Genomic DNA, 15,159 nt, shown 5'->3' with positions numbered 1-15,159 from the left:
GAGGAACCGGACCTGCTGCTGGCCATTTCTGGATGCCAGGACTGAGGAGCCAGGACTGGGAGGATGCCTGCCTTAGCAACCACCACTAGTTGCCTAGTCACCCTACAGCAAAGTGACCCAGCGCCTGGTATTCCTCAACCCAGTACTGGATCACAACCCATACTTTGAAAACCACTGCTATAAGCTGTTTAACTGGTTGGTTGATGTTGGATTATTTAAGAATTGGGACAGTTTGTTCAGTTTTGCTGTAGGCTGTTGAAAATCTCTGATGTCAGGATGGCAGTTGACTGTTTCTGGGAATTCCAGAACTCATCCCGACTGCTTTTAAATTAGAAAAATGTATATAATGTTATTGCTTATGAATTGACACAGTTGTTACTATTCTTTGCTTTGAGTGCTATTGGTTACCTAAAAGTAGGGTTGCAGATAAAAGCTTTGAAGCATCATTGTGTTTTTGTTTGATATACAGGCAGTCCCCGGGTTACGTACAAGATAGGGACTGTAGGTTTGTTCTTAAGTTGAATTTGTATGTAAGTCGGAACTGGCTCCAGATTCAGCCACTGCTGCTGAAACTGACCAGGGGCTGACTACAGGAAGCTGGAGGCAGAATTGCTCTGCCCCCAGCTTCCTGGAATCAGCCTGATCAGTTTCTACAGCGGCTGAATCTCGAGCCTGGGACAGAACAGCTGGGCTGCCAGGTAGGTCCCTGCAGGACCAACCCGGCAGCACCCCAGCTGCTCTACCCCACGGTCTACAACAAAAGCCTGGTCTGCTGGGGGAGGGGGGGGGCGCACTAGCTGCGCCCCCCCCCCACCCCCCCAGTAGACCAGGGACACAGGGAGCAAAGCCGCAGCGGCGGCGGGACCCCGCCGCCGCTGCGGCTTTGCTCCGGGTGTCCCTGGTCTGCTGGAGACCGTCCGCAGCAGACCAGAGGCACCGGGAGCAAAGCCTCAGAGGCGCGGGACCCCTCCACCTCCCTGGCTTTGCTCCAGGTGTCCCTGGTCTGCTGGAGACGGTCCCCAGCAGACCAGAGGCACCGGGAGCAAAGCCTCAGAGGCGCGGGACCCCTCCACCTCCCTGGCTTTGCTCCAGGTGTCCCTGGTCTGCTGGAGACGGTCCCCAGCAGACCAGGGGCACCCGGAGCAGCTTTTCTCGCCCCGGAGGTCGAGGTGGCGGGACCGCTGCGCTCTGGGTGGTCCCGCTGCCTTCCAGCTCCGGGGCGAGAGAGCCCCGTTCGTAAGTGCGGATCCGACATAAGTCGGATCCGCGTAACTCGGGGACTGCCTGTAGTTAGCAGTTTGTTTGACATGCTTCTCGCTTTTTCTGCTTTGTATAGGTTACTTTCCTCTGCAGTAACATCATTCATTTTGAAAGCTTGCGCACTAGAACAGCAGAAGCCTTGAGTCTTGACACTGCATTATTTGAACTTATCAAACGTTGTCAACAAATGTGTTCATTTGCATCACAGTTCAATAGTTCAGTCTCTGACCTCGAGCTACGTTTACTTCAGAGAGTGGTGAGTAAAGTTGATTGGAGAAAGGGATTGTAAAACACAACATAATTACCAAACTTATGAATGGCTTCTCCATTTTATTTTTTTTTCTTACTAATTTAGTGTGCTAGGAAAGCTAGGAAAATGCTATTAGGTTAAAGCTATTTAGTGGCAGACAGAATATGGAAGTACAGGGCAACCCTTGAGACTTACAGAATTGCATTTTGTGTATTTGCGTGTCTCTCTCCTACCCCTCCCTCTATTGCACCCCATATTCCAGCCTGGAGAAGTGAAGCGGCCACAGGGAGGGGGGCCTGGTGCATGGTGGCAACAGTAGTCAGCTCCTCTTCCCTCTCCTCCTCCTCTCCCCCACCACACTCCCTGTGGCAGCTGGTAGCCATGGTGATTTCCCCATGGCTCCATTATTCATGGATTTTGCTGTTTGGTGGTGGTGTCAGGAACACATCCACCATGAATGGCAAGGGTTTACTGTACCTGTATAGTATAGTATATTATATCTAGAGAGAGCTTAACATTTTCTTTTTTCAGGGCACAAATCTTGAACATCCTATTGGTAGCTCTGAATGGCTTCTCTTGGCTCACAAACAACTAACCCAGGACATGTCGACTCAGAGGACAGGGCAAACAGAGAAAGAGCAACAGATAGAAACTGTGTGTGAAACAATTCAGAATCTGGTTGATAGTATTAAAACAGTGCTTACTGCTCACAACAGACAACTTGGAGATGTCAAACATCTGCTGAAAGCCATGGCAAAGGTAATTCCCAAAATGTCCTTTGTTTTGTTACAGAAGACCTGTGTAGTGGTCAAGACAAAAATAATTTCCAGGGTATTCATATTAGGCTACCTCATGCTATCCCTTAAAATAAAATATATAATAATGGGTGATTCCTGCTCATGTGGATAGGTTTGAGCTGATTAACACTTTGAAATCAAAGAAATTTTACTCAAGAGTTTATTGAGTAAAGGGGTGCCAGGTATTGGTCAGTATGATACGGGTTGGTCAGATATTGGTAGACTTAAGGCTTGCCTTTTTTGTGTGCATTTCTCAGATTCTGTTTTAATCCACACGCTTACACAGACCTTTTAAAAACAGATGAAAAGGAAATGTCAGACCTTTTAAGTTGTATTTTTTCAGATTTTTTTTTTATTGAAGTTAGTCACTTATAAGTAATGTTCCTAGGAAAAACCATTGAAGACTATAGACATAGGGCAACTGCTAAACTCTTCTACGCTAGAAAACAAAGCAAACATGAATGACTTTTAACACCTAGTTTCTTTATTTATAGGATGAAGAAGCTGCTCTGGCAGATGGTGAAGATGTTCCCTATGACAATAGTGTTAGGCAGTTCTTGGGTGAATATAAATCATGGCAAGACAATATTCAGACAGTTTTGTTTACATTGGTTCAAGCTATGGGTCAGGTCCGCAATCAGGAGCATGTTGAAATGCTGCAGGAAATAACTCCCACCCTGAAAGAACTCAAAACACAGAGTCAAAGGTAAAACTATGCTTCCTTTATGCTTGTAGGGAATTTTCTTGTCTGTTTACATGTGTAAATAAAACTAGACATACCTACCAGTCTAGTTCTTCCCCAATCTGGTTGCACAATTTCACTTCATTTTTACTAAGGGTTTCATTTGGAATTTTTAGGTAACCTACTAAAGATATATGAATAAATATTTATGGATTTTATTATGTTTCCTAGTGTCTACAATAATCTAGTGAGTTTTGCATCACCCTTAGTGACGGATACATCAAATGAATGTTCAAGCCCAACATCAACTGCTACATATCAGCCAACATTTGCTGCAGGTAACTTTCGGGAAAGTAGGAATAGCTTGCATAAGTTCCTCACGAGTTTTGGCAGGGGAATCTATTAATTGTGGTCTACAGAACAAAACATGGTCTACAGAACAAAAATATTCTGATTTAGTTTTGTGAGGTGAAGAAGTAAAATGGGAACAGAAATAAAGAAGTCTGGGGAGTAGGAGAGAAGGACTGTTGTAGGATCATGCATTTGTATATGTACTGAAATACTGTGTGGGGCTATCCGATAAATATGTGTGTGTATGTATACTATAAAAATAAGGTACTCAATCTCTGCAAGGTGCTGGTGTTTGTACACTTACTACACCAATTTCTCAAAGAGAAAAAATTCCATTTTGGTGACACGGGTATTTCTCACATACTACATGGGTGTATATCAAGTTTTATTTAATAGTGTCAGTTTTATCCAAACTCGGTTTGAGCTGTTAGTCTAAAAGACCACTTTTTAAATAGCTGATGGAATTTTTATTCAGATGTTCCAAATATTTGTTGAGCCTGAAAATGAGAATCACAAGTTTTTTATGCCAATGAATAATTTTTAGGGCTGTCAATTAACGCACGTTAACACCTGTGATTAACACAGAGCACAATTAATGCATTAATTTTTTTAATGCGTTAATTACAGGCGTTTCCGTGGCGCTGCCCCTTTGAAGCGCTGCCCTGGTGTTTCAAAGGGACAGCACAGCGCAATGCAGCCCAAGATCAGCTGGGGACTCCAGCTGATCCTGGGCTCCCACAGCACTGCCCCTTAGACATGCGGGGGGGGTGGCGTTTCCAAGGGGCAGCACTGCACGGAGCTGGGGACTCCAGCTGATGCTGGGCTTCATGTGGTGCTGTCCATTGGAAACACCGCCGCGGCATTTCAAAGGGGCAGCCCAACACAGAGCTCAGGATCAGTTGGAGAATCTAGCTGATCCCAGGTATCTGCAGGCATAGCCGCTGCCCCTTTGAAATGCCACCACGGCAGTGTTTCCAAGATGCAGTGCTGCATGAAGCTGGGGTCAGCTGGGCACTCCAGCTGATCCTGGGCTCCCGCAGTGCTGCCTTTTTGAAAGGCCACTGGGGCGGCCTTTCAAAGGGGCAGCGCACATGATTAATCGTGATTAATTTTTTAGATTGCTTGGCAGCCCTAATAATAATTTTAAAATTAACATTGATCTGCCTTGTCATTTATATCTTCAGCTTCCCTTCAGTCCACTCTGCACACACAGTTAAATGGTAATATACATTCACAGAAGGAATTTGTGCTGTAGGCACATACAGGTGACTGCAAGCATTTTAGACCAAACTGTGAATCAAATGGCCCTGTTAAGAAGTTTCTGAATTTCTACATTCTCCTCAGGTCTGTGGGAGGGTAGAGAAGCATATGGAGAAAAGGTGGGAGGCAAACCAAACAGGCAGTAATCTACTTAGTTAATGGTGAAGCTGTCTTGAGAGACAGTTGCAGGGTAGGAGCAAAAGAAAGAAGGGAGCTGGAGAGAGGAGATGAAGAAGGCAAATGAGAGTTCAAGGGCAGTGGAGAGCAATATGCTTAAGCTAAATGCAGCTGTGCAGTAGTTGGACAAGATTTGTGGGTGGGATGAAAAGGTCAGTTTACACTTTTTAAGACAAAACTTCTTTTTACTGTCAGGAAATCAAAACCCAGAACCATGGAGTTGAATTTGCGTATTCATTCATAACTAGTTACTAATGTGAATATCTGGACAGTTAATCATCTCCAAGGAACTTGTTTTAGAGAACTAGCAAGTGATCTGGTTATGTGTGTTTCCTCTTATTTAGAATGTTAAATTTAAATTTGCATGGAAAAACAGATCAGTTCTAATAATACTTTTCTCCATTCTCTTGCTCAAATGATGAAACATTTATTTTACAGCAGTACGTAGCAATACTGGCCAGAAGACCCAGCCAGAGGTCATGTCACAGAACACAAGAAAGCCAGTTCAGAAAAATCTTGCAACGTCAGCAGATACGCCTCCAAGCACAGTTCCAGGGACAGGCAAAAGTGTTGCCTGTAGTCCTAAAAAGGCCGTTAGAGACCCTAAAACAGGAAAGGGTAAATAGCTGAATAAAAATGGTTATAAAATGTCTTAACGTGTTTCTATGTTTCCTGTAGAATATAGCTGATTGTTTGAAAATTTCATTTTTAGCTGTTCAAGAAAGGAATTCATATGCAGTTAGTGTGTGGAAGCGAGTCAAAGCCAAGTTAGAGGGCCGAGATGTGGATCCCAATAGGAGAATGTCTGTTGCTGAACAGGTGAGTTGAACTGATAAAGGTTTAAGTAACCGTCCTTGTTAACAAATTCCTGTCAATAAATTATTAATTTACTTATTTAGCTTTTGTTAAAGCTGAAATCTGTAGTCAGTGGTCTCAGGACTGGTCATCTACATCAGGATATTGTGCTCTGTCCTGTTTTATGGAACGAGGGTCAGTGGGATGGAAGATACCGAAACCACTATTGCTAAACTAGATCTGGTTTGGGAGAGGAAGCAGAGGGGCACCTGATAGTGAAGAGAGCAAATTAGACATGCCTTTACAGTACAATGTGGGAGCAAAAGCACCCAGTGCAAGTTTAGGCTATATCTATAGAGTCACTGCAGACTAGGGACTAAAGTGCATCCATAATATTCAGTTTAGTTTTGCTGAACATCCAGCTGTGTGTGTCAAAGTAGTACAAGAGAGGGACAGAAGGGAGGTATATTAGCCTCAGATTGAGTAAATCTTTGTTCCTAGGGTAAAATAGCAGGGGCCAGTCCAGAACCAGGGAGAACTTGCCAGAATCAATCAGGGCAATTAAGCATCTGGAGTTAATGAAGTGGTCTTAGCGTCAAGTGAACCATGGTTAGTTGGAACACCTGGGCCAATTAATCATTTGAGACTGGTTAAAAAGAGCTTCTCTGCAGTTAGTGCATGGGGAGCTGAGAAGGAGCAAGCACAAGCAGATACTACAAGAAAGAGCCTGTGACAAGGAAATTACTGGAGGAGGTGTGGCTAAGTAGTTCAGGGGTTTTGTAGCTGTACTGCAGCTGGTGTTGGAGTCATTTATAAGTAGCTGCTTTTACAGGGACCTGGGCTGGAGTAGAGGGTTGGGCCAGGGTTCCCCCCAACACCCATTTCCACTTAAGGAAACGACTGGCTAGGGGAAAGAAAGGGATCTACCCAGCCCAGTATCATTTGAGGGGTCCACTGAGACTGGAGTTTTCCCTCTGTACCTTATGCTGGCCAATGATGAGACTAGCTCAACAAACAACAAGCTGATGTCCTAGCTGTGGTGTCTAAATTGAGGGCTGCTGTGAGCATCTGAGGCAAACAACCTGCCTGAAAGCACAGGACCCACCAACTTTGAGTAGGAGCTTTGTCACAATATATATTCACTTTAGTGATTCAAAAGTTCTCATTCTTGTTAGACCTGCAGAGCCAATACAACTAAGCCTGAACTATATTATATTCCCTTTTTGGACATCAGAATTGTTGCCTTCAGTATACTGTCAGTCACACTTTTGTGCACACCTTTGCAACTCCCTGTCTTTAATGAATAACATCAAGACTACCGATGGGGAGATCAAAGGGGGCAGTTGCCAAGGGACCAGGGCTCCCTTTAAATCGCTGCCAGAGCACCCTGTACGGTGTGGTCCATATGGTGCTGAGAGCTGACTGGGAGAGGTACTGCATGGTCCAGGCAGCTCTGAGGACTGACTGTCCCCGCCCCTTCCGGGGAGCCTCAGAACTGAGTGTCCCCCACATTGCCCAAGGCCTGGCGAAGTCTGTCACCAGCCCTGAGCAACATAAAGGAAGTAATTTCCTGTGAATTTCAGCACTACAAGGAAATGCTTGATTTTATGCACATAAGTAGTGTTATTGAAGTCAATGGAACTGATCGAGTTCAAACAGGAATTCAAGGAAGTGCTATGGTGTGCTATGCAGGAAGTGTTAGATAATCATAATGATAATTTCTGTCTGTATAACTTATGTATATATGAAAAGCTGAGCATGTCCTTAAATGTTTGCAGCATATTCATTTAAAGAGGATATTTGGTGTTTCCTTTCCTAAAACTGTTTAATAGACAGCAAGTTTAAAACAAACAAAATGAAGTACTTTACACAACACAGTCAATTTGTGGAACTCATTTCCAAGGGATGTTGTGAAGACCAAAAATATAGCAGGGTTCAAAAAGGAATTAGATAAGTTTATAAGAGGATAGGTCCATCAATGACTATAAGTCAAAGTGATCAGGGATGCAACGCCATGCTCTAGGTGTCCCTAGCCTATGATTGCTAAAAACTGGGAGTGGACAACAGGGGACCAATCATTCAAATAATTATCTGTTCTGTTCATTCTTTCTGAAGCTCCTGGTGGCGTACACTTTTGAAAGACATGACACTGGGCTAGAAGGACCATTGGTCTGACCCAGTATGTCTGTTCATACGTAGATTTGTATGAATAAATTCAAGTTTATAAATATTAAGGCCTAGTAAGCAAGTACTTTTAACAGTTAACTATGATTTGAAAATGCATTCAGTTAAAATAGTTTAATAGCTTTTATTTATTTGGCTCTTTTTAATAGGTTGACTTTGTGATTAAGGAAGCAACTAATCTAGATAACTTGGCTCAGCTGTATGAAGGTTGGACAGCCTGGGTATGAATAGGAAGAAAGCAGATCAGTCTGGTTCAGCAAGGTCAGACATCCACCAGAATCAACTCGGCCTCAGGCATCCATAGCTGCACCACAGCCGGTGGTGATGCATACTGGGGCTTATTCTGAGGAAACCTAGGAAATCTCGGTGCACTGGGAAGTGAATCCTGCAGGATAGCTGCACTCAGGGATATGCTAAACACAATGGTCTGCAACCCCCCAGGGCCAAGGGTGAAGGCTCACCGCCTGAACAACACGGTTGTCTTTCTGCTTCAGAAGAACTGCAAACGTGTCAGGGGGTTAGCTGCAGAAAAGAAATCGGAATGCTACAAACCGCAGAGTGATTTGGAACTCAATTCCACCTGACCCCGTGAACAATTCAGGCAACATCGAACCCTGTTCAAAGAAAAACAGAAAAGTGGGGCCAGGAAGAAATCACAGCAAAGGGAGATTTGATGCATTTAGATTCTTGTTACTCTTGTTGGTTGGCAACAGTGCTGGTTGAGTTGACCAGTTAGAATAAAAATGGCTACAAGATATGAACTTCAGAAATGGACTGAAAGCAAAGAGCTGTATCAGATACATACCGCATTGGAAGAACTTCTGAGATAGAAGAAAAAGCCTTTGTGTCTTCCCCTTTTCTCTCCCCTTGTCCCACCCCTTGGCTTATTCTTGTAGTTTAGGCGTACTTCCAATATACTTTTTATTTCAATCCTTGTATTTCACAGGTTAGTCAAATTAACAACATAATTTTTGTTTGGTAAACAGGAAATTTTCCAAAAGCCCTGAAAATATTGAACATTCATTGATTACTTCTGAGTTGGCTGATCAAATGCAAATTGTAATTTTGGTTACTTTAAAATCATTTCTGTAATTTTTTTTATCATGTACAGTTTCTCAAGATTGTCACTGTGCATTTAAAAGTAATGACTCTAGCAGGCATTTGATTTAATGTGCACTTCCCTCTTCTTGCAGTGTACACTTTTTTGTAATTCAGAATTGTCCCTCAAATCTCATTCTACTGTGATTGCTGTAGTTTCTTTGGTAAAACGTAGCTAATCCAATGTAATCTTTACCTTTTTAAAAACCAGGATAAAATATCTAGTAGAGTTTTACATTGTTGATGACAGATAAACAAACAATAAAGTGATGTTCTGGTGGAGGTAGAGTGATATGCTTTTTAATTCACTTTCTTAATACTTTAATTTACACTTGTAAATTATTGTGCTTCAGTTCACTGGGGTTTCTAGGACCTATGCGTATAATAAAATGAAGAACTATCCAATTTTTGTTCAGCTCATTTGAAAAGATTTGCTCAAAGTAATTTTTTCTTTGCCATGTTAATTCAGTAGATGGTTGATAAATATAGCATTGATTAATTTCTTACCATCAAGATTTTCTTAAATTCAGCTTTGCACCCGAAGTGTGGTTATGGTCAGAAAAGTTTCTATACAAATGGCATCTGCTTAATAATTCTACTTTCTGTTTGTACTTTGTCATATCTGCCTATTCACTAACATTTTTCCACTGTTTTATTCTTTATACTATGTTGTGCCATATGATGGAAGAGATGAGCTAGATCTTTTTGTGGCTCATATGCTTAGCACAATTCTGTTCCAATTACAGAATCTATTACTAGTGGTGATGCCCAAGACAGAAAGCACGTTGCTTAACTCTCAGATCCCAGATGAATTTGAAGAGCTGGCCAGTGCAAATACTGTTTCTCTATTTGTAAACTTAGCAAATTTGGTATAAAAGCCATTGAAAGATGATAAACTTGGAATTCCATTTTAACTACTTAGAACATTTGCCATTTTAGATACTTTTCAGAGTAAAAACACACTTTTTAAATACTGAGCTAACTAAAGAATTTTTTTCATCATTACTTAATCATAGTTAAAGAACTTGGGCAAAGTTCACTACTGGCATGAGCTGACATAATTTTCATTGACATTAATAGAGTTGCACTTGCTTATGTGAGTGGCGAGTTTAGCCCTTTGGCTAGAATAGAAATGATCAAATAACACAACTTAACACCAGCCATAAGTAGCAGAAAAAATTACATTTTACATATTTACCATGTGTTACCTGTTCTGCCTTCTCCATAGGTCCTAGGCAGATGGGCGTTCTCTAGCCTCTTTTGCCAATCTTTCACGAAGATGCGCTTTAAGAGTAAGATATTCCAACAAAACTATGGCCTTTTTTGCATTCTGATTGCCTGACTAGGTGTAGGAAAGTCACAGGCTGTATGTTTATTGATACTCATGAGCAAATGCATTCCAATATCAATGCTTTCAAACCCTCTGCCATGATATGTATTGCAAGAAAGACAGTGTTTTGAATGTTAAAGCAAAGAAATTTCATATGCCTAAAAAGACACTCACACTGTTAGTTCATTTTACTTTTTCTCCACTTACAAATAACCTTACAATCAATTTGTATTGGAGCACCATCGTAATAAAACTGTATTAAATATGCTGTTTTATTTCTTGGAAGCTGGGAGAGGGGAGGGTTAATGCTCTCACCTGTGCCTCATGTATTACGCCTCTGCTACCCAGAAATGAAACGCTTGTGGAGATGGGTTCTTTACTGCCTAACTGAATAAAGCTTAAAAAGAAAACCAACTTGTATTCTTAATTTCCTTGTATGGTGTTTTCAGTCATTTTTGTTTTTCTAAATTACAGGGAGAAGAACAATATTAAAGCATCTTGAATATCCAGCAAGTGCCAAATTTTTGCCTTTAAAACTGAGCATGTGTGTAACTTTGGCTTCGATGGTCCTCCTCACATGCTAAGATTTTATAATATTGGAGCCTCTATGAACTTTTCTTCATAAATATCCAGATTCATTATAAAGTTAGGCATATCTAAAGTGCAATCTACTTATGAGTTAGATCTTTAAAAAGTGGATGTAACAGGTTGAGTCACAGAGATCCCCTTGAGATTCATCACACGATCGGCTGATCATACCACTGAGCTTGCCTACCTGCTCTCTGGGGAACCCTGCCACCCTGTACTGCTGAGCCATAAATTCTGGTATTCCCTGGCAAAGGCATAGAGTTGGGATAACAGCCCACCCTGCAGACTAATACAGACACTGATATCAGCTCTGGGAAGGTTCAGCTACAGGGACTTGATAGCACCCAGATGCACAGCCCCAGTGAGACTAAAACCCCAGATAAATGCATCTTACTCTGTTTAAAAGTTTTACATGGAGAAAATAAAGTTGGCTCCCTTTATCAATGAGAGAGATATGTACAGCTATTCTCTCCCAGGAAACAATTATTTACACTGTTTGATAAATGATTGTATTAAGTATACAAATTAGGATTTAAATGGTTGCAAGTGATGACAGACAGATCAAAGCAAGTTTCTAAACTAAAATAAAACAATATGCCATCTAAGCTTACACTAAGGGAAATTGTTACAAATCAATTTCTCACCCTAGTTCTTACTTCAGGTAAAGATCTTTACAGGCCAGAGCTGATCACCTTTCTGACCTTGGTCTAGCACAGTGCAGCTCAACTTTGGAAGCCCTGGGGTACACGATTCTCCGCACATGCAGAGGGCCGCAACTTAAGTGTGCATGCAAATATATATGCAAATAGCTTATTTCACACTGGCAGGCATGAATACAAAGCACTTCCCACAATGCCCCAGTGCTCCTGGCACCTCCTCCCTGTCTGTTCCAGCCAGCCCATGTGCTTGTGACTTTCATTATTCACCCCGCCTGGGAGACGCCTCACCGTTGTGGAGCGTGTTCCCAGTAGAGGCCATATTCAAGGGATCCCACCCACAGGCTGCAAGTTGAGCCCTGTGTAAACCCAAACTGCCCAAGGGATCCCACCCACAGGCTGCAAACTGATGGGCCACAGGCTGAGTAGCCCTGGTCTAGCAGTTCCCCCCTTCTTTCTGGGTCTTTTCATGTGCTCTTTTGTGGTGAGGAGCAGTCTGTGAAGCAAGCTGAAGACGGTCCTTGTTTGCTTCCCATTGTTGAATCAGGGCATGCAGTCTGTCTCATTCCGCTCTACACCTCTGGAAAAATACCAAATTCAAGATGAATTCCAGCAGCAGGTGGCATGGTCACATGTCTTCATAGGATCAATCACAATTTAAGCTTACAGGAAAAACAGCTATTCACAGATCCTTGTTTCAGGGAACTTAATGGTCTGGTACTTAAGTCCTACTAGTGGCTTTCACTAGAAGACCTAGATCAAACTGGTTTATGCTTTATATTTCTAACATCAAATACAGGACTGATACATGCACACAAACAGAATATACACATTCAAAACCAAAGAAAGGGATATTGAAGTAATCAACATGCAGAGTGGTGAGAGTTTTAGCCCAGTGGATGAATAGGAAAGGCTAACTTAGCGATGTTATGCACAAAGAATCAGCAAGATTTAGATCATCTGCAAATTAGGACCTACCAAGAGGACTTGAGGCAAAGATAACATGCAGATTTTGACAGGCAAGATGATGGTATTGTCCGCGGTGATTGAGAAAAGAAACAGGGAGAGATTAGGAGCTCAGTTTCAATTACAGCTAACAACTCGATATCCCCTAGGACTAGTCAGACAGGTGATATTCTACTCCTTGCTTCATTTGCATAAGCTTTTGCGGAAGAAGGCTTCAGTATAGATGTAGCCATAGAGGCTGATATTTTTGTTTTGACAGGAATCAGGTTTGAAGTAGAGAGGAAGATCTAGAGGCAAAAAGGGCAAAGATGGGTATTTTTAAGAAGGGAGAGACTACATTTTTCTATTATGAAAGGAAAGAGCCAGTGGAAAGTGAGAGGTTATAGAACAGAATAGTGGATTAGAACTGGCACAAGGAAGATGAGGGAATAGGATGGGGAAACTATGGCAAGTGGACAGGCTAGAGGAAAATTCTGTGCATCTGAGGAGGAAAAGAAAGTTGTAAAGGGGAATTCAAGACAATTGGAGGGGAAGAGAAAAGTTACTGTATTTTATCAGTTTCCACTTGAAAGAAATCAGCAAGATCCTGTGCAAATCAAAATGCAAGTAGGAAGAGAGCAGAGTTTGAGAAGTGAGTCAAATGTGGCAAAAAGGTAGAGAGGTTGAAGTAAAGTTCTTTAGCTAGGAAAATGGGAGAACTGAAGGAGAGAACTAATTTGTAATGGAGGAAGACAGTCTGATCAATGGATTTCCACCAGACAGACTACAGCATGAGATCAAGAACAGAGGAAGTGGATGTTGGGGATTAGCCAGGGCTGAGGGTTGGGAGGGCAGACCTTGTAATAAGGGAGAGAGGCAAAAGAGTTCAGGTGTAGAGGAGCGTAAGGAATGGAAAAATCAACATGCATACGAATGAAAGAAAGGAAAAAGAGGCAGGGAGGAGAGGGCTGAGAGCAAACAATTCAGTGCTGATGGTCTGGAAGTCACAGAAAAGCCAAAAAATAGGGCATGAGGTGGGAGTGGGGGCTGGTGATGGGTGATGTTGAGGGAGACCAGGTAAGAGTCAAAGGGGGGACCGAGCATCAGAGAGACAGCAGAGCTTGGTGAAAACCAAGTCCAAGCTCTTTCGATCAGTGGTTGAAGGTGAACCATGGCTATGGGCTGAAGAGGTGCTGGTGAGGAAATGTGCAGCTAAGGGTCCAATACACCATCAAAATGGGAAATTGGAAGGTGCAATTTCTAAGTCAAAATCCGAGAGGAAGGCTGATGTAGAGGAGTTGGGTGAACTGTAGAGGGCATCAAAAAGGAGGGTGGAAAAGAGCCAGAGTCAGAAGCAGTGCTGTTCAAAAGAGAAGAAAGATAAGGAGGAGAGGGAGAGGTTGGAAAAGGCAGGGAGAAGAGAGGAAAAGCCCGACACCCTCACATGGTGTGGTCCAGTGTGTGGAACGTGGGAGGAGAGGCCATTGTAAGAGATGTGGCTGCAGCAGAGGCAGTGTCATACAAAAAGATCACTATGAGAGCTGACAGATGAGCTCCTCTATTGAGATGAGATTTTTTGAGATGGAGTGGATATCCAGAATGAAGGGGAAGAGAAGAAAGGAGGGATGGGCATAAAGCTAGGAATGGTGGCAGAAGGGAGAAGACAGATGTGGGACATGGAGAAGGTAGGGATGGATGGAAGAAAGGTCAGGGTTGAAGCAAATGTCACCAGAGCTGAGGCGGCACCAGCAGAGGATGCAGATGTGGGATCTGGATTTATGCTGGCAGGGTTGGGGGAAAGGTACAGGATGGAGATACCTCTAATCCAGGGATTCCAAATCCAAGTGGTGACAGATCACATAGACAAGAAGGAGCTAAGTTATCTTTGTGTAGTCAGGAGGCCATTCTGTACCGGTGTGTTCATCAAGGCCCTACATTTTCCAGGCACTCAGCACCTGCTGGCAGATTACAATAGTAGCCAATTCTCCGACAACCATGAATGCTTGATAAAGGATCCAGTGGTGATGAGCAACTTTTCCAAGTAGAGATACCTATCACTAGATTTACCAGGGACCAGAACAAAAAATGCCAATTTTTCTACACCAGAGGCTTCAGCATAGGCTCCCTGTTAAATGCCTTTCTTAACCCCTTGTCTGGCTTCTTCCCAGTTCCCATGATACCAACAGTCTTAGGAAACCACAGCAAGATGATGGTTATGAGACTCTGGCATGAGTCAGGGAGTTCTGTTATTTGGATCTGTTTAATTTCTCGCCACAGTCCCCCAATCACTTTGACTAGCATAGGATGTCATTTTGTTCTATGGAACTACAACAGAACAATGCAGTTACATCTGACAGTCGGGATGTTGGCTGGCTAACATCTACCAAAGGACCTGAAGTTCAGAACATTCTGCTCTGAGGCACAAAAGTGTCAAGCAGAGTGGCATTAGCCCTCTTTGGAAGAATAGTATTTGGACATCTCATGTCTAGATGTCTCAAAAACACCCTTTCCAGCCATATACATCTAGTAAATAGTCCAGAAAAAATCTGGACTTTCTATTAGTTGCATTGGAGTCTATTTAGCAGCTATAACTTCACATCGCTCTGGGTATGTCTACACTACCACCCTAGTTCGAACGAGGGTGGTTAATGTAGGCAACCGAAGTTGCAAATGAAGCCCAGGATTTAAATATCCCGGGCTTCATTTGCATCTTACCGGGCGCCGCCATTTTTAAAGCCCCGGTAGTTCGGACTCCGTGCCCGTGGCTACACGCGGCACGGAGTAGG

The 15,159-nt window shown here is 42.8% G+C and overlaps 1 protein-coding gene across 2 annotated transcripts in view; it reads left to right on the top strand.

Moving 5' to 3' along the window:
- Positions 1-10,594, top strand: part of SMG1 (SMG1 nonsense mediated mRNA decay associated PI3K related kinase) — a 145,136-nt gene extending 134,542 nt beyond the window's left edge. For both annotated transcript variants that reach the window (XM_075899384.2, XM_075899383.2), the window contains exons 57-63: positions 1,337-1,516; positions 2,042-2,269; positions 2,802-3,013; positions 3,221-3,327; positions 5,216-5,395; positions 5,490-5,596; positions 7,906-10,594. In XM_075899384.2, coding sequence (XP_075755499.1) covers positions 1,337-1,516; positions 2,042-2,269; positions 2,802-3,013; positions 3,221-3,327; positions 5,216-5,395; positions 5,490-5,596; positions 7,906-7,983 — 1,092 coding nt within the window. In that variant the 3' untranslated portion in view covers positions 7,984-10,594. The remainder of the gene's footprint in view (positions 1-1,336; positions 1,517-2,041; positions 2,270-2,801; positions 3,014-3,220; positions 3,328-5,215; positions 5,396-5,489; positions 5,597-7,905) is intronic.
- Positions 10,595-15,159: the final 4,565 nt, after the last annotated feature.

Source organism: Pelodiscus sinensis, chromosome 15, assembly GCF_052426305.1.
Source record: "Pelodiscus sinensis isolate ZL-2025 chromosome 15, ASM5242630v1, whole genome shotgun sequence".
Taxonomy (NCBI): domain Eukaryota; kingdom Metazoa; phylum Chordata; order Testudines; family Trionychidae; genus Pelodiscus; species Pelodiscus sinensis.
This window is presented reverse-complemented; position numbering and strand designations above follow the sequence as displayed.